General features: G+C 50.6%; 1 protein-coding gene across 6 annotated transcripts in view; it reads right to left on the bottom strand.

Moving 5' to 3' along the window:
* The window catches only part of LOC119973289 (solute carrier organic anion transporter family member 1C1-like), a 103,934-nt gene extending 83,810 nt beyond the window's left edge, over positions 1-20,124 (bottom strand). The window contains exons 1-2 of one of the 6 annotated variants that reach the window (XM_038811085.1): positions 19,921-20,124; positions 18,694-18,833 (exon numbers count right to left, since the gene is read on the bottom strand). In XM_038811085.1, coding sequence (XP_038667013.1) covers positions 18,694-18,774 — 81 coding nt within the window. In that variant the 5' untranslated portion in view covers positions 18,775-18,833; positions 19,921-20,124. Of the gene's footprint in view, positions 1-18,693; positions 18,852-18,958; positions 19,050-19,080; positions 19,371-19,920 lie in introns of those variants that run through there. The other 5 variants (XM_038811083.1, XM_038811081.1, XM_038811084.1 and 2 more) reach the window with 5 other exon arrangements.
* Between the last annotated feature and the right edge of the window lie 846 nt (positions 20,125-20,970).

The raw sequence follows: 20,970 nt of genomic DNA on the forward strand, positions 1-20,970 counted from the left end.
AAAGCCACGCAGACACGGGGAGAATGTGCAAACTCCACACGGACAGTGACCCAGAGCCGGGATTCGAACCCAGGTCCTCAGCGCCATAGGCAGCAATGCTAACCACTGTGCCACAGTGCTGCCCTTTCTGCTTTCAAAGATGAATGTATGGCTCAAACTCTGGTGTGGGAGATGTGGTTTCCAGTTTGTGTGGTACTGGCACCAGTACTGAGGAAAATGGGGATTGGATAATTGGAGCGGCCTACACCCAAACTGTGTTGGCACTGGTGTTCCAGTGAGTTGCATAAATAGGAACGTAGGGAAGGTTTGAAAGTAAATAATGGGGGAAAGGGGTAAAATATGAGGTGATGTGGTAAATCAAAGAGTAGAGACAAGGCAAGAGAGATATGTATTAATATGGGAAATGATAAACAGACCATGAGAGGAAGGGACAAAGAGTACAAATCTAAGGGTATATAGCAGATAAGGCTAAAGGCTACAAAAATAATAAAAGGACAAAACTAAAGGCTCTGTATTTGAATGCTTGAAAGGTGAACTCATAAATAGTGATAAGTAGTTCTGACAGGCATTACATGATGTCCTAGATTGGGCTGTGAATGTTGAAGTGTATGTGACATTTAGGAAGGACAGGAAGTTAAGAAAAAGTGGAGGGATGACACTTGTAATGAACTCTAATTGGCTTTATTGGTTGGCTAAAAAGGGAAAAATGTGTTTTTCTGGCCCCACAAGTGACGTACCTGGGATATAAAGTAGACGAGCCAGGCTTGCATCCATTAGAAGATAAAGGGAAATAAAAGAAACCCTAGCTCCCAAAACCCAGCATTTAGGGACATTAAGGAACAGCTGTCATCCGAAAATGTCCGAGAGCATTATGACCCAAGGAAGGAGTTGGTGGGGTAGGAGCCGTCTTAGCCCATAGAGGAAGGAATGAGGAAGAACGGCCAATAGCCTATGCTTCGAGGACCTTGGTGATGGCTGAGAGGAAGTACGCCCAAATCGAGAAGGAAGGACTGGCGGTGATATTCGCAGTAAACAAATTTCACCAGTATCTGTACGGGCGGAAATTCACATAGTGACAGACCATAAGCCGTTATTAGGTTTATTAAAAGAAGACAAGTCAATACCCCCGATTGCATCAGCTAGAATCCAACGCTGGGCGTTGCTACTGGCAGCATATAGATACGTTCTGGAGCACAGACCGGGAACGCGAGTAGCACATGCAGATGCTTTGAGCAGACTTCCCTTCCCGGACACTCCGCCGCAAATAGCAAAAGTAGAGGAGACAGTAATGACTCTAAATTTTTTGGACACCCTACCAGTAGACGCACAACATATTCAGTTGTGGACGCAAAAAGACCCAGTTTTAGAGAAGATGAAGCATTTACTGCTAACAGGGGAACTGGAAAGACTAGTGGAGCCCCAGATGCATCCATACTGGAGCAGAAGGGACCAAATAACCGTAGAAGACGGTATCCTATTATGGGGAGCCTGGGTAATAGTCCCAGCTCAGGGCCGTCAGGCAATCTTAACTGAGTTACATCACGGACACCCAGGGGTGTCTAAAATGAAGATGCTAGCTCGAAGCTACGTTTGGTGGCCAGGGTTGGACACAGACATAGCAGCCTTGGTACGTCGGTGCCAGGAGTGCCAACAGGGGCAAAGAGTGCCACCAGCGGCGCCATTGCACCTGTGGGAATGGCCAGGCAGACTGTGGACCCGCCTGCATATTGACCACGCCGGCCCGTTCATGGGATCAATGTTTTTGGTGATAGTGGATGCCCACTCCAAATGGTTGGACGTCCACCGGGTAAACGTGGTAAGCACAGCATCGACAATTGAAAAGCTCAGGGCCTCGTTTGCAACACATGGACTTCTGGAGGTATTGGTGTCGGACAACGGAACGGCATTCACAAGTGGGGAATTTGGAAAATTCCTGAAGGAAAACGGAGTCCGTCACATCAACACAGCCCCTTACCATCCAGCGACCAACGGCCTGACAGAGAGAGCGGTCCAGACACTTAAAGCGGGACTCAAGAAGCAGCCGGCAGCGTCAATGGACACAAAGCTCTCCCGCTGGCTGTTTGATTACAGGACCACACCGCATTCCACAACGGGCATACCACCAGCTGAACTCTTAATGGGAAGGCGGCTGCGAACGAGGCTGAGTCTCCTTTTCCCAAATTTAACGGGGAAAGTGGAGAAACAACAGGAGGCCCACGCAGGGGGCATGATAATAGTCGGCAACAGAGACATTTCCAGGTGGGGGCACCGGTTTGGGTCAAGAATTATGGGAATGGACCAACGTGGATCAAAGGCACGGTAGAGTCCCAAACAGGGCCCATATCCTATGAGGTTTCGATAGGAGGTAAGGTGCTGAAGAAACGCCTCGACCAAATAAGGGCAGCGGAACCACACCTGGAGGCAGGCGAAGCAGGACCACCTCAAGCTGGGATAGCCCAGACGGAAAGGATACCCACACCCCAGCCTGAGCAATTTCTCCAGACCCCGTCATCCAGTCGTCAGAGTCGGAGATGGACACACTCGACGAGGCCGCCACGACACCTCTCCCCGAGGAGGAGGAAGAACAACTTCCAAATAGGTCGTCAAGGAAAAGACGGGCACCTATAAGGTACACCCCGCCCACTTCGGAGAACGACCCGGCGGACGACACAGAGGTGACAGACCCAGACATGAGCAGGAAGACGTTCAGAGGAATGCCAGCTGGCAGGAATTCCTCGGACCTTGGGGGGGAGGGGTGTAATGAACTCCAATTGGCTTTATTGGTTGGCCAATTGGAGTATGAGCTCCCTCAATGATAACTCATTGAGGGGGGCCATATAAGCACCTGTGTAGGCTTTGTGAGCCAGCCTTAAGTTGACTGGACTGCTAACAGCACTGTTTGTAGCTGCTCCTGTAATATCGTTATTGTAAATAAATATTGGTGTGGTGACGGAACTCCTGCCTCCCGTGGATTACTACAACGCTGTTAGTAAATGGTGGTATTAGCACGGGACTTCAGGTGGCGGCATGTAGGAGGAGGTCGCACAGTGGAGAGCTCCTGCTCGAGGCTTGATTTTTAAAGAATTTACTGCCAGGTCCCAGAGGCAATTTTTGGTTAAATAAGTGTAGGAAGACATAAGAAAGATGGATTTCCAAAACCCAAAGGTAAACGGCTGTGAAGAAGGAGGCGAGTGAAGGTTTGCCGTCGAGTGGAAGGATCAGCTCGGCAACTGGAAGGATGGCGGAAGCTGGGTCGCTGGGTGGGGCTGCACTGAACAGATGACTGAGGCGATGGTTGTGGAACTTGAAAAACAGTTCGCAAAGCACATGGAACTGATGAGGAAGGAGATGGTGGCGGTACTGAAGGTGCTGGTGGAGGAGGCGATTGCCCCGGTGAAGGCGGCAGTGTCGAGGGCAGTGGCTGAGGTGCAGGAGCAGGATGAGAAACTGAAGGGAGTGGAAGAAGCCTTGTCGCGACACAGTGATCAGCTCACCTCGATGGGTGAGAAGCTGCAGAGGGTGCTGGAGGCCAACAAGGGTCTGTGAGCCAAAGTGGAGGACCTGGAAAACAGATCTAGGTGGCAAAATCTGAGGATCGTGGGCCTGCCCGATGGGGTGGAGGGCCTGAGGCCGACGGAATATTTTGCCAAGATGTTGGCGGAGCTGTTGGGGGAGGAGAAAGATGTCTCTCGTAGGAACTGGACCAGGCTCGTAGGGCGTGGAGGCCTAAACAAAGGCGAATGAGCCGCCAAGAGCAATGATTATTTGTTTCCGGAGGTACCACCAAAAGGAGAAGGTCCTGTGTTGGGCAAAGCAGAAGCAAGAGGCGCAGTGGGCTGGAGCTGGTTTACGTATACCACGACTTTACAGCAGGGTGCGGTTCGACGTACTGTACCCAGCTAAGTTGAGGGTGACGTACAACTCCAAAGACTTTTATTTTGAGATGGTAGAAGCGATGGAGGTGTTTGTGAAGGCAGAAGGACTAGGGCCGATGTGAGAAATGGGACTGAGATTGCTCTTGGACTGAGGGTAGGGGGTGTGGAGGAGTGTATGTAGCTCTCTTTTTCACTGCATGTTGTTATATGTGCTAAATGAGTTGACGTTGCCTATTTGGACAAGGGAAGAGTTGGATTTTCTTTTGCAATGGTGGTTCTTTGGGGTTTGTGGGTTTATACTGGGATTGTGTGTTGAAGGGGCTTCCCTTGTTTTCCTGGGACCAGGCAAGGGGGAGGGGATTGGAGGGGAGTGGGGCCTGGGCAGGGACCTCCACACTGGCTAGCTCAAGCTGCCCAGTGAATGGGAGTGTGTTGAGAGGAGGATCTGTGGCCCCCAGAGCCTGGTAGAACAGGTTTCGATGAGCCTAGGAGGTGTGAAAGGTTGGGGGAGGGGACCAATACTGCGTGAGGTGTTTTTGAGAGGAAGTGGATGGGAGGATTTTGGGAGGCAAGGGGGGTTGGGGGGTCGAAGGTAACAATGGGAGCGGGAGGGCCAAGCCCAGTGGGCAGGGCCTGGAGTTATTAGAATGGTGGATAGGAGTGGGGGGGGTGGGGGGGCATTGAGAGACCCCCGGTTAGGATAGTTAAATGTGAGGGGTTTGTTGGAGGGAGGTTTTTCATGGCCATCTCGGGGGCTGTGCTTGTGAACTAGAAGCCATTTTCGGGGGGATTGGGGGGTGGGGGTGGGGTGGGGTGGGGTTGGGTGGGGGGGGTGGGTGGGGCGGCAGGGGGCAGACCTGCTTGAATTTCTTTCTCTCTCAGGAAGGTGACGTCTCAGAGCTGAAGGGGATGAATAATAATAATAACCTTTTATTATCACAGGTATGAAGGTGCGGAGAATCGGCGGCATTTGCTCCGGAGCGGCCACCCCGATACGACAGAGTCCCGCCAGCGCCGTTCACCCCTGGTCGCTGCCGGCGGAAACTCTGTGGGAACGCTCGGGGGGACGGCCTGTGGGGAAAGGGAGGGGGGAGGGGGGCTCCTTCACTGGCGTCTGGCCCGCAATAGCAGCCCACCGATCAGTGGGCTGGCCTCTCCCCCGGGCCTACTTTCCAGCGCGGCCGGCCCCTGAACACCGTCCCCATGTTGAGTCAGGGCCAGCGCGTGTAAGAAGTTCCCCGCGTATGGCGCGGCCCAACTGCGCATGCGCAGGATTGAGCTGGCCCAACTGCACATGATGCGCAGGTTGGCACGGCGGTAAGGAGGCTGGAGTGGTGTGAACCGCTATAGCGCCGTGCTGGTCCCCTGTGGGGGCCAGAATAGGTTGTGTCCGGGCCCTGTTTGCGCCGTCGTGAAACAACGGCCCGAACACTTGGCCTCCATATCGGAGAATCGCCCCCATAGATTTGAGCCAGGGCAGTGGGATGGAAATTTTCAGAAATGGGAGGAGAAAGGAATTAGCACACGAAAAGATTTGTTTCTTGGGGGTCAGTTTGCAGGATCGAAGGAGCTGGGAGCGAAGTATGGACTTGACCAGGGAGAAATATTTAGATACGTGCAGGTCCGAGACTTTGCCAGAAAGGAGATACACAGCTTCCTGGTAGAGCCGACCTCCACATTGCTGCAGGAGGTGCTGACAACAGGGGGACTGGAGAAGGGGGTAATGTCGGCAGTTTACGGAGCTACTTTGAAAGAGGAGAAGGCACTGCTGGATGGGATCAAGGCAAAGTGGGAGGAGGAGGTGGGAGTGGGTATGGAGGAGGGGCTCTGGTGTGAGATGCTCCAGAGGTTGACCGCCACCCCCTCGTGCGTGAGGTTGGGGCTGATACAGCTGAAGGTGGCTTACAGCACCTCACAAGGGCGAGGATAAGCCAGCTCTTTGATGGGGTAGAAGATGTGTGTGAGCATTGCGGGGGATGGGGGCGTGCAAACCACGTTCATATGTTTTGGTCCTGTCAAAAACTGCAGGATTACTGGAGGGAGATTTTTCGGGTAATCTCTGAAGTGGTGCTTGTGAAACTGGACCCAGGAATTCGGGAGGCCATTGGCACGATTCTCCCAAAGGGAGACAAAGTCCCGACGCCGGAGTGAAAACCGGAGTGTTCCACTCCGGCGTCGGAGCCCACTCCCAGCCCCCTATTCTCCCGCCCCCGGGGGTCTGGGAGCGGGGTCGCGTCTTTTACGCGCTCTGGGCCTTGGTGCCGCGTAAAAAGTGACACCGCGTAAATGAGGCGGCCAGCGTCGCGTAATTGACGTCACCCTGCATACGCGAGTTGGCTGGCGCCAACCCGTGCCTGCGCGGTTGCCGTCCTCCCCAATGCCGCCCGCAAGAAGGTGGTGGATGGATCTTGCAGGGCGGCGGAGGAAAGGAAGTCCTCCTTTAGAGAGGCCGGTCCACCGATTGGTGAGCCCCGATTGCGGGCCAGACCCCATCGGAGGACCCCCCCCCCCCCCCCCCCCCCCGGTGAAGGAACCCACCCCCCCACAGGCCGCACCCCCCTGCATTCCCGCACAGTTACCGCTGGCGGTGACCAGGTGTGGATGGCACCGGTGACCTGTCGTGTCGTAGCGGCTGCTCGGTCCATCCAGGCCGGAGAATCGCCGCAAACGGCAAGCGCCGATTCTCCGGGTCGCCCAGCGCGATTCACGCGGCGCTGATTTGCGGGGTTTGGTGTGGGTGTCGGGGTGGCGTTATGCGACTCGCATGGCGCCCCGGCGATTCTGCCACCCGGCGTGAGGGGGGAGAATACTGTCCCATATTCGGGGTGTTGGACCAGCCGGGGTTGGAAACGGGTATGGAGGGAGATGTTGTAGCTTTCACCTTGTTGATCACAAGAAGCTGGTTCCTGTTGAGATAGAATCAACCTCTCCACCCTGTGCCATGGTGTGGCGGGGGGACCTGCTGGACTTTTTTTACCCGTGAGAAGGTAAAATTTGAACTGAGGTTAAGGATGGAGGGATTCTACAATTCATGGGCGTTATTCATTATGCACTTTCGAGAATTGGATGACATCGAACATTAGGGGTTGCTTTAAAAGCCAGCGATTTAGCTGAGTGAGCTAAACCAGCCCCGGAGCAGTGCTCCGAAAGCTCGGGCGCGATTCTCCGCACCCCACGCCGGGGGGGGGGGGGTGAGAATCGCAGGAGTGCCTTGCGAATCATGCCATGCCGCCCTGGCACCCTCCCCCCCCCCCCCCCAAAATGGCGTGTCGCGTTTTGCGACAGGCCGCTCGAAGAATCGGCGCTCGCCGTTTCTCACGGCAACCGCCGATTCTCCAGCCCGGGTGGGCCGAGCGGCCTGCCGAACCCGACCGGTTCACGCCGGCGCCAACCACACCTGGACGCTGCCGGCGTGAACAGCGCGCGACCGGTGAGTGTGGGGCCTGTGGGAGGCGGAGGGAGGATCGAGCACCACGGGCGTGCTCAGCAGATGTCTGGCCCGCGATCGGTGCCCACCGATCGTCGCGTCGGCGTCTCTAAAAGACGCACTCTTTTCCCTCCGCCGCCCCGCAAGATCAAGCCGCCATGTCTTGCGGGGCAGCAGAGGTGAAGACGGGAACCGCGCATGCGCGGGTTGGCGCCGGCCAACCTGCGCATGTGCGGCTGACGTCACATCGGTGCCGCCGGCCGCGTCATTCCCGGCGCACCGCTTTGAATCAAGCGTCAAGGCCCGTCGCGCGGAATTCACGCGTGGCCGCTTCTAGCCCCCCGGGGGGAGGGGGGGGAGAGAATAGAGGGCGAGGAGCGGCCTCTGACACCGGAGTGGAACACTCCGGGTTTCACTCCGGTGTCGGCTGTTTGTCTCCCGATGGGAGAATTCTGCCCCTCGTGTTTGAAACAAACCTGTTGGACTTTAACCTGGTGTTGTAAGACTTCTTACTGTGCTCACCCCAGTCCAACGGCGCCATTTCCACATCATGATATGGAGATTGGCATTGCATTCATTAATGATTATTATTGTTTATTGTTGGTGGGTGTAAATGTGGGAGAAAATGTGAAAAAGGAGAATAAAAATATTTTTTTATAAAAATCCTATTTCTCAGGATTGATTCCATTAATTTGTCCACCACTGATGTAGACTAACTGGCCTATAACTGTTTAGCATTTCCTTTGACCCCTTTTTAAACAATGGGACCACGTTTGCATTTCTCCAGTTTTCTGGTACCACACTTGTGTCTAGTGAGGATTGGAAAATCATTCTCAGAGAATCTGCTATCTCCACCCCGGCCTCCTTTTGTCACCTCAGAAAACATAGCGGCTTATCAACTTTCAAGGATTCCAACCCTTAGAATATTTCCTCTCTTTTTGAGTGCTCCTGCTTGACTACTATATCTGCATCATTCATTTTCTTTGCAAACCTGAAGACAAAATATTAATTTAAAACACTTCCCACAGCCTCTGCATTGACACACAGCTCCCTTCTCCATCTCTGACAGGTCCCAGTTTTTCCCGAACTAATCTTATACCATTAATTGGTAAACCATCTTTGTGTTTTTTTTAAACTTTACTTGTTAATCTTTGTTCATGCCCTCTCTTTGTATTCCTTTTTTGCTTTGTTCGTGCACTTCTATATTCATCTAGGCTATGTGCAGTGCTAGACTAAAAATAGTTAACCACTGCCAGTGGTTAACTAAAAAAGTTAAAGATAGCATCAAACAGAAAACCAAAGAGCATTTAATTGTGCAAAGATATGGGCAGCACGGTAGCACAGTAGTTAGCACAGTTGCTTCACAGCTCCAGGATCCCATGTTCGATTCCCAGCTTGGGTCACTGTCTGTGCAGAATCTGCATGTTCTCCCGTGTGTGCGTGGGCACCCCTCCGGGTGCTCCGGTTTCCTTCCACAGTCCAAAGATGTGGAGGTTAGGTGGATTGGCCATGCTAAATTGCCCCTTGTGTCCAAAAAGGCTAAATGGAGTTATTGGTTTTTCCTGGATAGGGTGGAGGTGAGGGCTTCAGTAGGGTGCTCTTTCCAAGGGCCGGTGCAGACTCGATGGGCCAAATGGCCTCCTTCTGCACTGTGATGTCTATGACTCTATGATTAAGTCAGTAGATTAGACAGAAGATTAGAAACTGCCAAGAATGATTAAAAGATTGATAAGTAAGGAAATATTAGAGAATGAGGAAAAATTAAATAGAAATATAAAGACAGATAAGGGTTTCTTTTGATGTTTGAAAAATAGTTAAGAAAATGTACATTGGTCCTATAGACAGTGAGCCTATAGGATTAATAATGGAAAACAAAGAGATGACAGGTGAATTGATCCGATATTTTACAATTGTCTCCACTATAGAGGAGAAAAGTAACATCCCAGAAATAGCTATAGTCAGGAAATGGAAGGAAAGGGCGAATTCAAGGAAATTACAATCACCAGGGAAGTGATACTGGGCAAATCATGGAACTGTGGGCTGGCATTTTCATTCCTGATGGACTTGAGTCTTTAAAAAAGTGGCCAGTGAGATCGTTGAGGTGTTGGTTTTAATTTTCCAAAATTCGGGCAGCATTGTGACGCAGTGGTTAGCATTGCTGTCTCAGGCGCCGAGATCCCAGGTTCGATCCCGGCTCTGGGTGACTGTCTGTGTGGAGTTTGCACATTCTCCCCATGTTTGTGTGAGTTTTGCCCCCAAAACGCAAAAAAGGGCAGGCTAGGTGGATTGGCCACGCTAAGTTGCCACTTAATTGGAAAAAATTAATTGGGTATTCTAAATTTATAAAGTAAAAATTTTCCAAAATTCCCTAGATTTGAGTTAAGTTCCATTAAACTGGAAGATAGCAAATGTATTCAAAAGGGGAGGAAGACAGAAAGCTGAAAACTACAGGCCAGTTAGTGTAACATCTGTCATAGGGAAAATGTTAGAAGCTTTTATTAAGCTTGTTATAGCTGGGCACTTGGAAACATTCAAGACAATCAAGCAGAGATGACGTGGCTTTGTGAAAGGGAATTCATGTATATCTAATTTATTGGAGTTATTTGAAGAAGTAATGTATGCTGTGGATAAAGGGGAACTGGTTGATGTACTGTACTTGGATATCCAGAACGCATGTGCTAAGGTGCCAAATCAAAGGTTATTGCAAAATCTAAAAGCTCATGGTGTAGGGGGCAACATATGGGCACGTTAAGAAACAGAGGGTAGGGATAATTGGGTCATTTTTTGGTTGGCAAGATGTAATGAGTGTATGCCACAGGAATCAGTGTTGGGGCCACAACTTTTACAATTTATTTAATGACTTAGATGAAGGGACTGAAGGTATGCTTGCTGAACTTGCTGATGACAAGGCTAAGTAGGAAAGTAAGTTGTGAAGGGGCCATTAGGAGCTACAAAAATATACAGATAGGTTAGGAGAGTGGGCAAAGTTCTGGCACATGGAGTATAATGTGAGTAAATGAGAAATAGTCCAGTTTGGCAGGAAGAATAAAAAAACATATCACCTAAATGGTGAAACATTGCAGGGTTCAGATTCAGTGATCTGGGTGGCCTAATGCACTAATTACAAAAGTTAGTATGCAGGTACAGCAAATAATCAGGAAAGCTAATAGAATGTTACTGTTAGGGGCATCAAAAACAAAAGTAGGGATGTTTTGCTTCATTTAAACAAAGCCTCTAGAGTACGATGTACAGTATTGATCTCCTTGTTGAGGGAAGGATATAAATGTGTTAGAAGTAGTTCAGGTTTACTAGGCTAGTATCTGGAATGGGTGGGTTACGGAGAAAGATTAGACAGCATGTATTTGCTGGAGTAAAAGGTAACTTGATTGAAGCATGTAAAATGCTGAGAGGTTTTGACAAGGTGGATGCAGAGAGGACATTTCCTCTTGTGGGAGTATCCGGAACGAGTATCAGTGTTAAGGTTTTTGTCTCGCAAATTGGGCAGGGTTTTTCATCTGGGTAACCTTGCCTTTATCATAAGGTCGCACGGTTAGAAGTGCAAATGCTGTGATATACAAGATACAAGGGACGGATGAATGTTCTTATTCATATGTTTAACATTGATCATGGCCCAGGTGGCATAGAGTGATGGGAAATAACTAAATATTTTGAACAACACAACTTGGATCAGTCAATTCAGGCAGTGGGGTTTTAATTTTTTTGAGCATTTTTTTTTTTTTAAATCGCAGCACTTTTACTATTTTGATATGTTGAAAAGTCCCATCATTTATCAGTCCATGTTTTCTTCATGGTTAAAAAGGTACAAATGCTAATTCTTTATTTATTTATTTTTAAATAAATTTAGAGTACCCAATTCTTTTTTTCCCAATTAAAGGGAGTGGCCAATTCACCTACCCTACACATCTTTGGGTTGGGGGGGTGAGACCCTCGCAGACACGGGGAGAATGTGCAAACTCTACATGGACAGTGACCCTAGGCCGGGATCGAATCCGGGACCTCGGTGCCGTGAGGCAGCAGTGCTAGCCACTGTGCCACCATGCCACCCTCAAATTCAAATTCTTTAAACTAAAATGTGAGTCATCTCTGGGACAGAAGATAGCAATTGGTACAAGTTGATTTCCACAAAGCGAAAGTTGTGTGAACCCAGAGTCAAGGCCCAGAACTCAAGAGCAAGAGCGAACAACATCCAAAGTATAACCACTGGGAAGGGATGCTCATTCCCAGTCATTCCCAGAACACGCTCCCAGGTGACTCTTTCACAGAGTGGAATATCAACACATCAAGGGAGAGATACCATAACATGCCTAATTTCTCAAATGAGAAAAAAGGACTGTTCAATCTGCTTTGGAGTATTTGTATTCAGATTGAACATCCTGAAACATGCAACGCACGATCTCCAATTAACTTGCATCATACTTCTTTAACGTTTGTCCAGGGGGTGTGGGCATTGCTGGCTAGGAGAGCAGTTTTCCCCATCCCTAATTGCCCTTGAACTGAAGACATTTAAGAGTCGACCACATTGCTGTGGATCTGGAGTCACATGTTGGCCAGACTGGGTTAGGATGTCAGATTTCCTTCCTTAAAGGACATTAGTGAACCAGATGAGTTTTTACGACAATGGTTTCATGGTCATCATTAAACTTTCTAATTCCAGAATTTTTTTTACTGAATTCAAATTTCACCATCAACCTTGGTGGGATTCAAACCAAGGTCCCCAGAGCATTACCTCCCGTCTCTAGATTATGAGTCTAGTGACAATATCTCTCCTCTCCAAAATGTACTTGGTGTCACTAAAAACGATTCCATTTAAACAGTAATTTGAATATATTACATAGAATCTACAGTGCAGAAGGAGGTCATTCAGCCCATCGAGTCTGCACCGGCTCTTGGAAAGAGCACCCTACCCAAGGTCAACACCTCTACCCTATCCCCATAACCCAGTAACCCCACGCAACACTAAGGGCAATTTTGGACACTAAGGGCAATTTATCATGGCCAATCGACCTAACCTGTACATCTTTGGACTGTGGGAGGAAACCGGAGCACCCGGAGGAAACCCACGCACACACGGGGAGGATGTGCAGACTCCACACAGTGACCCAAGCCAGAATCGAACCTGGTACCCTGGAGCTGTGAAGCGATTGTGTTATCCACAATGCTACCGTACTGTGAAATCCCAAATTAATGCCATCACAGGGATGGTGCCAGTTCATACTAATGCCAGTCTGGCTCAATATTGAATCCATTGCTGGAATGTCATTGGCAGGATTCCTGATGCTGAAATTGGTAACACGATTGGGTGGAGAATAGGTTCCAATGCCGAAAGCATGGTGGCTGCCGATTTGACACCAATTCTCAATTCTCCGTCACCTCGACAGAGGCATCAATGCATGTACAGTCAACAACGTTGGCATATCATTAGCGGGCCTGATCCGATACTCTCCGGGGCCTCCGCGATTGTCCAACTCCGATGGACCGAGTTCCCGATGGCGCAGTTCACTTGTACTTTTCAAAATATTGAAACCGACGTCATGGCTGACGAGGGAGAGAGAGAGGAGGTGGGACACAGAGAGGCATGACCATGGGCTGCCAGGCCAGACATTGGCCGCGCTAGCTCGGATGGGGGAGGGCTCTGCCAGGACTGGGGCAGGAGGGGCAGTGACGGGGAACAGGTCAATTAGCGGGGGTTACCCCCCCCCCCCCACAGGACTGGGGCAGTGCCCCGGCATGGACCGCCATTACCGTCGACTGCAAGGCAGCCATCTTGCTGCACACCCCATTCATCACCCACCTTGGCCACTGGTTCTGGAAGTGACACGGGTACCCCACACCTCCACCCTCACACCCCACACTCCACCACCCCCCCCCCCCCCACCCCCCCACCCAGCTGTCATCCGCCGGTGGCCCACCCAGGGCAACGTCCACTGTAGCCCCTATGGGGGCTGCAGCGCATTCCCCCGGCAAGGGTAAGTGCCAACCAACGGTACCCCTGGTGTCAGGAGTGGGCTCCAGGATCAGAGGCCGTCATGGTCTACTGACAGGAGTGCGGGGGCAGACTCTGCAATACCAATCAGGGCCAACATGTAGCCCGGTGGACCTGGTTTCAGTATGGGATACGCACCATGCTAACATGTTGGCCTTTCACCCCCTGAAGACGATGTTGGAATTCAACCAGCAATTGTGGCCTTCCTGCTAGTCGCCGCAGCCCTGATCTGGAGCTGCTCGAGGAGGAGGAAGCTGCAACAGCGGAGCGGGCTGCAGAGGAGTGGACAGCAGTAGAGCAGGCAGCAGGGGGACAGGTGGTAGCCACCAAGGATGGAGAACTAGCCGCCCAACAGGCCAAGGAGGCGGAGGTGCCAAGAAGGCACCGCATGAGGCCTTGCATGTACTGGCAGTGCCTGTATTTCGAGGACCTGCAGGACCGGGCATGTCAGCAAAGCTGAGCAGGGAGACAGTGCGACATATCTGCCAGATGATGGCACACCTGGCACCGCAGATGTATGGGGGATGACGCCCGCTTCCGGTGACCGTCAAGGTGACGATCGCCCTCAACTTTTACGCTACGGGCTTCTTCCAAGTGCCGAGTGGGAACCTGTCTCATAGATCTCGGTGTTCAGATGCATCCGTGCTATCACAGAGGTCCAATATTCCCAAGTGGCTCAATACATCCCCTTCAATGTGGGCTGAGTACACCAGGCTGCTCGGGCGGCAGGGTTTGCCACCATTGCTGACTGCTACAGGTCCAGGATGCATGTCCCCCTGCGAGCACCTGCATATCACAGGTCGCTCTAGACAAACCGAAAGGGGTACCACTCAATAAACGGGCAGCTGATATGTGACCATCAGATCATTCACCTCTGCGCCCAAATCCCGGGCAGTGTGCATGACGTCTTCATCCTGGCACACTCGATGATTCCTGCCATCATAGAATCATAAGTGCAGAAGGAGGCCATTAGGCCCATCGAGTTTGAACCAACTCTTGGAAAAAACATCCTATTTAAGCCCACTCCTCAACCCTATCCCCGTAACCCAGCAACCCCATCTAACCAAGGGCAATTTAGTGTGGCCAATCCACCTAACCTGCTCACCTTTGGACTGTGGGAGGAAACTGGAGCACCCGGAGGAAACCCACGCAGACACGGGGAGAATGTGCAAACTCCGCACATACAGTGACCCAAGCCAGGAATCGAACCTGGGACCCTGGAGCTGTGAAACAACTGTGCTAACCTCTATGCTACCGTGCCAACATGTTTTTGAGACAAGCCCCCCCCCCCCCCCCCCCCCCAAAGCTGGTGGGGGGTTGGCTCCTGGGCGATAGGGATTACTCACTGAGGTAGTAACTCATGACACCTACCTGGGCCAGAGGCCGAGGTGAAGACCCGCTACAACTACGCTAATACTGTGACTAAGGGTGTGATCGGGTGATCCTTCAGCCTCCTAAAGATGCGGTTGAGGTGCTTGGACAGCTATAGGGGGGCCCTCCAGTATGACACTGAGGGGGTTACCTGCATTGTGGCGACCTGCTGCGTCCTCTACAACATCTACAGCAAAGGGGCGATATGCTGGAGGAGGAGGAGGTGGAACACCAGTCCTCATCCAAAGAGGAGGCTGCGAGGGAGGGGGAGGATGGGCACGGGAGGCCGCATGACGTGTGTGCCAGGGCTTCACACATGGACGCTTTGCTCACCTCTAGGTTCACCGACTGGAGGGGATGGGTGGGGGGCTGTCTGGCCAGGGGCATGGACACTATATTCCACCCCAATACCCCCTCACAACCCCCCAGCCACTCCTCGCCTGCAACTCCCTCCGTGTTACATACCTACCACACCTGGGCCCTGGATTGGCAGGTCATCCTGCCACCAGGTTCGATTTCAGGCTTGGGTCACTGTTTGTGTGGAGTCTGCACATTCTCCCCATGTCTGCGTGAGTTTCCTCTGGGTGCTCCGGTTTCCTCCCTCAAGTCCTGAAAGACGTGCTGTTAGGTGAATTGGAAAGTCGTAATTCTCCCTCTGCGTACCCGAACAGGCACCGGAATGTGGCGACTAGGGGCTTTTCACAGTAACTTCATTGCAGTGTTAATGTAAGCTTACTTGTGACACTAATAAAGATTATTATTATCATATAACGACACATGCTTTGTCTTTTGTTGGAGATCTGCAAGAGGATGTATCCAGAATTTAGGAATTCCTTTTGACTCCTCCATCTCTTCATCTGGCTTATCTTCCTCCACCTTGACTTTTGCTTGTATCTCATCGGCTTACTGTTCCACTTCATCTCATTACCAGCTGCAATGATCCTCTGTTGCAGCGCTGTCTGAAATGTACAGCCGCTAAACTAGGTTCAGCGCCTCACACATCTCCACTTCTATGATGGACTCGCGTTCCATGTCCACAATGGAAAATTAGCTACTGTTAATGCTACTGTCCTCAAGTGCGACTTCCTACCTACTGCCAGATCTCTGGAGTCACAAGGTGGATCTCTATCAATACCTGCTGGTCGGAGATCATATGGACAACTATGAACATTGCTATGGATATGCATATCAATGCAGGGGTGAAGGTGGTGTGGGGCTGGTGTAGGGTGAGGGTGCCCTGGGTAGTGTCGGGGTGAGGGTGGAGTGGGGGTGATGTTGGCAGTGTTGACACACGTGTCATGGGGACCCGCAACTAAGCAGGATCTCACTTCCTTGCCCATGGCTGAACTCTACCTTGGCGCCCTCCCTTTCCTCAGGGCTGCCAACCATGTCCAGTGAGGGGCCGCAGGTCCGGTGGTCCCCCACCTCCTTCTCCCACTCCCGGTGGTTATGCGCGGCCTTCTCCTGGGGATGGGGGGAGGGGGGCGGGGGGTGCAGGAGAATAGACAACGACAGTGTTAGACAGTCTGACACATGTAGCCCAGGAGGTGGGCACCCGGCCATGGTAGCCGTTATGGGTGCTGACAAGTGGTGTATGGTGGGTGGAGGGGGGAGAGAAGGTAGGGTTATGGGTGTATGGCACAGAGGCTGGTGCCAGGGGCACAGTGCTGCCTACTCACCCTGGCCGCCCTGAGGAGGTCGAGAAGTTTCTTCCGGCACTGCTGGCCGTCCGGATGATATTGCCCGCAGTGCGGACCACCTCTACCACCTGCGCCCAGGAATGGCGAACGGAGGTGGCTGGCAGGCTCCTTCCTGGGCCAGGGTACAGGATCATCCTCCACTCCTCCAAGAGGGTGCCGAGCTCTGCGTCCCCGATCCTTGGTGCTGCTCTCTTTGCTGCACCTTGTTGGCTGGGATGGTGTGTGTGGGGAGTAAAGTGAGTATATGCGGCTGCAGCTTGTCAGCCTCCTGAGTGTCAATTGCAAATCTGGTGAATCCAGCAACATTTCTCATTGGAATCGATTGTGTTCCACGTGGGGCCGTTACTCGCCCCTTAACAGTAGTAGAATTGGTCCAGGTGCGACGCCAGTTTTGGTGTCATGAAAGTCCATGAATTCTGTGTTGGCGCCAACACGTAGTCTCAGAAACGAAGAATCTCGCCCCATACCTGCATATTCTTAGAACATAGAACAGTACAGCACAGAACAGGCCCTTCGGCCCTCGATGTTGTGCCGAGCAATGATCACCCTACTCAAACCCACGTATCCACCCTATACCCGTAACCCAACAACCCCCCCTTAACCTTACTTTTAGGACACTACGGGCAATTTAGCATGGCCAATCCACCTAACCCGCATATCTTTGGACTGTGGGAGGAAACCGGAGCACCCGGAGGAAACCCACGCACACACGGGGAGGACGTGCAGACTCCGCACAGACAGTGACCCAGCCGGGCACCGAACCTGGGACCCTGGAGCTGTGAAGCATTTATGCTAACCACCATGCTACCGTGCTGCCCTACCTGCTGCTCTTGTTCATTTTTCCACAAGTTCACCCAGTAACAGGTCAAGTTGCAATCGACCCAGATGTCCATGGGCTGTTTTCCCCTTTGAGGGGGAGAGCTGACTGGTGGTGATTTAACCTGACAGTCATCACACTTCAGGTGAGGGGCAAAGTTGAGAAGGCGGGATCTTCATGAATAACCTCAGCAGGTATGGGAATTGAACCCATGCTGCAGGTCTCGCTCTGTATCACAAACCAGCAGTCCAGCCAAGTGAGCTTCTCACGTACACCATACCTACCAAATTGACCCCATCATCAGAACTTAGAAATTGTGGTGACAATGCGCTTGCATACAAAGCTTCTCAGGCTGGATTTTACCAGCATCTTAAGTTGAGCTGGGAGGTGGGGAGGGCTGGGAGGTGGGGAGGGTGGGGTGGGGTGGGTGGGCTGTAAACTGGCAAAGAAAGGTGGGGGAGGGTCCGTGTTGTCGTCCCATGCCAGAGCATCTGGACAGTTAACGTGGAAGTTGAAGGGTGAAGTTGAAGGGTCCTTCAACTCAAAAGCCTACTGAGCAACTTAAGTGGCCAGTTAAGAGTCCATTCCTGCAGTTGCTGGCATTTACCAGCTATGGGGAGAGGAGGGGGTAGAGGAAGAAGGGTGGTCCTTCGTCATCTTGGGAAACTGCCAGGTAAACCCTAGCTGCCTTCCAGCAGGCCCTCTTCGGACAACTCTTTTCCCTACCGAATGGTTCCTCGGGCAGCAATGACAAAGGCATCACAGTCCTCCCCATTCACCTCACTTACCAGGACCCATACCGCGAGTAAGAGAACTCCAGAATTACTGTGTCACGCTATCACCGAGGTTGCTCAAGATAATGAATGGCATTTTATTAATCCTTCTGCATGGATTTGCATGGTTGAATTATGATACCAAAAAGATACTACAGTACAATCAGCTTTGAAAATGCGCAAGCATAGGCATGATGGAGCGAATGGCCTCTCCCTGCGCTGTATGATTACCCCCCCCCCCCCCCTCCCCCCCATCGAACTCAGAATAGTTGGAAGGAGTTCAATGGAGTTTGTGTTGCCACATTCAAATGTGATCACTGGATGTCCCGATTTATTCTGGCTCAGGAAGAACTCAATGCAAACACATTTTGCTTTTAGTTATGCAAGTGCTGAACTTTAACACTGAGCAAACTAGAAAAAGGGAATGTGGTAACTGATTCAGCAAAACACGCACACCTAACTCAAATGTCAGCTACTGGTTAGAAAAACATACATATAGATAAATACACATGCTTTTTCTACATATATATATCTATATATCCCCGCTCATATATATACACATTCATACATACACACACACATGTATACACGTATATATATGTTTGTAGCATTGTATAAACGGTAGCTATTATGGCACCTGACGTTTATTGTATAAAGGTCTGTCTCTTGGCTTGTTCTAACAGCTGAAGTCCAAAGATTTTGACAGTGAATTCAATGTTCTCATACCTTCACATTATTAAATCGTTTCTGTTTTACGGGCGGGAACTCAGTCCTCGAAGCCACATTTTGCTCTTGTGGATTTTCCATTGCGAAGCTGGAAGCGGTGTGTTGTCCACACAACCCCTCCGAGAGGTGCAAAGTGTTCGCTGCTGGAAGAGTAATTTCTGTAAATGCAATCGAGGCAAATAGCAACAGAAAGTAAAAGAGGTGGGTTAGAAAAAAAAAAGAAATTATTCGAGCTAACTCTTGAGCGATCGAGAAGTGGTCTTACTTGAAACCCTGATGAGAGAGAGGCTGAAGAGTTTTTTTTTGTGTGTGACACGATTCCTCCACCCGCCTGAATCCCAACCCCAAATTGTCATTAATGATCAACACATAGAAACCCCCTCTTACCTTAACTCCCGAAGCCCACATTCTGAGGTTATCACTTCCCAGAACTAGGTGGCAAGTCAGCTATGGCCGGATGTAACTTTGAGAGCCATTATCAGGGTTGACACTGGCTTTAAAGATCTATCCATGATCTCTCACTGGGAGAGGGAAAACCAAGGGGGAAGAATCCAAGCAGAGATTAAGAAACCATAAGGCATCTCCAGAAAGCACAGCAGTACCCTGGCTTTTTCTCTGATAATATTCAAAAGTGGGCATGTGACAAGGCTTTCTCTTCTAAAACTGATTCCCGAACACAATGGGTCTTTCACTCGATTTGCAAAGAAGTAATTAAAACGCAACGTTACACTGCCAAGTATTCAGCCAGATTATGTGCGCGCGTTGGGGTTAACTGCAACAGTATTTCACGATTTGCGAGTTCCAGGACAACCCCCACCCCTCCCCGCAGTCTTAGATCAGAACGGTCTCAAATGTTGCAACGAGTTTTAAACATTAATAAAGCAGCGACAAGAATCCAGGCCCATTGCCAAGAAATAAACAAAAACAAAAGAACGATTGGGTACAGGATTTCTGCAATTTTCCCCTCTTTCAGTGCCTCGCTCCTTGTCCTGTGTCTCTGATGCTGCTGCTGTCAGATTTCATTTATATTCCGAACTCTTTAAATGCCCAGAAAATTACTACCAAATTAACACTTTAAAAAAAAAACAACTTTTAATCACTTTCAAGCGAGTGTGGTCAACAGCAAAACAAAACAGAATGACACAGTGTGAAATTAACTATTAATGTGTGGGAAATGCATTTACATGAAAGTGCAATTTAAATAAACATCGAATTGATGCAACTCACCCCAGTGTCGCTTTTAAGTGCATGCGGACATTGAAAATGAGCACACACGTCTCTTGAATCACAATCCTTCCACGCACGTCAATCGATTTTTAAAAAAAAAACAGATCATCCTTACTGGGATGTCAACGTTAGTTCTGTTTCTCTCTCCACAGCTGCTGCCGGTATTTCCAGCACTTTCTGCTGCTATCTTCCAATTCGGACTGTGGATTGCCTTGCACACGCTTCAAAATCCCCCCGCCCTGCAGTGTCCCGTTGTAATTCCTAATGACCCAATTAAAGGTAGGTCTTGCGAATAATGAAGTCAAGTTGTTCAGCTTCCTCTCGGGTGCACATGGAAGTGTAAATGCCCATTCTGGCAGAGCCATGACAGCACGAATCTGGATGAAAACCAGCAAGAGATTAATCTAGCCACTGAACAATTACATCTGATTCTGGCCGGGTATTTATCCCCCGCAGCCATTAAAATTGTAAATGTTGGCATAATGTTGGTTCTCAATTGGATGCCGGGTGATTTGTTGGCCCTTGATTTTGGCAAATTAAGGTATACTTAATGGTAAATGTTGATGAAACACACTGATATGGCCCCGTTCCTATGAAAGAATGTATCAGCGAACTTCAATGTTGGCAAGGCGGGCATTAATCACCCATCCATGGTTGCCTTTGAAAGAGTAGTGACAGGAATTGTTGCAGTTCCTGTGGTGGAAGTACACCCATAGTTGTGGTATTGAGTTCCAGGATTTTGATCAGTGACACATCATGTAACGGGTAATATAGGGCGCGATTCTCCGACCCCCACGCGGGGTGGGAGAATCGTGGGAGTGCTGGGCGATTCCCGCCATGCCGCCCTGGCACCCCCACGCGATTCTCCCACCTCCCCACCCCCAAAACGGCGTGTCGCGTTTTACGACAGGCCGCTCAGAGAATCGCCGCTCGTCGTTTCTAACGGTCGAGCGGCGATTCTCCAGCCTGGATGGGCTGAGCGGCCTGCCCAATCCGACTGGTTCACGCCGGCGCCAACCACACCTGGTCGCTGCCGGCATGAACAGCGCG

Source organism: Scyliorhinus canicula, chromosome 11 (genome assembly GCF_902713615.1).
Source record: "Scyliorhinus canicula chromosome 11, sScyCan1.1, whole genome shotgun sequence".
Taxonomy (NCBI): domain Eukaryota; kingdom Metazoa; phylum Chordata; class Chondrichthyes; order Carcharhiniformes; family Scyliorhinidae; genus Scyliorhinus; species Scyliorhinus canicula.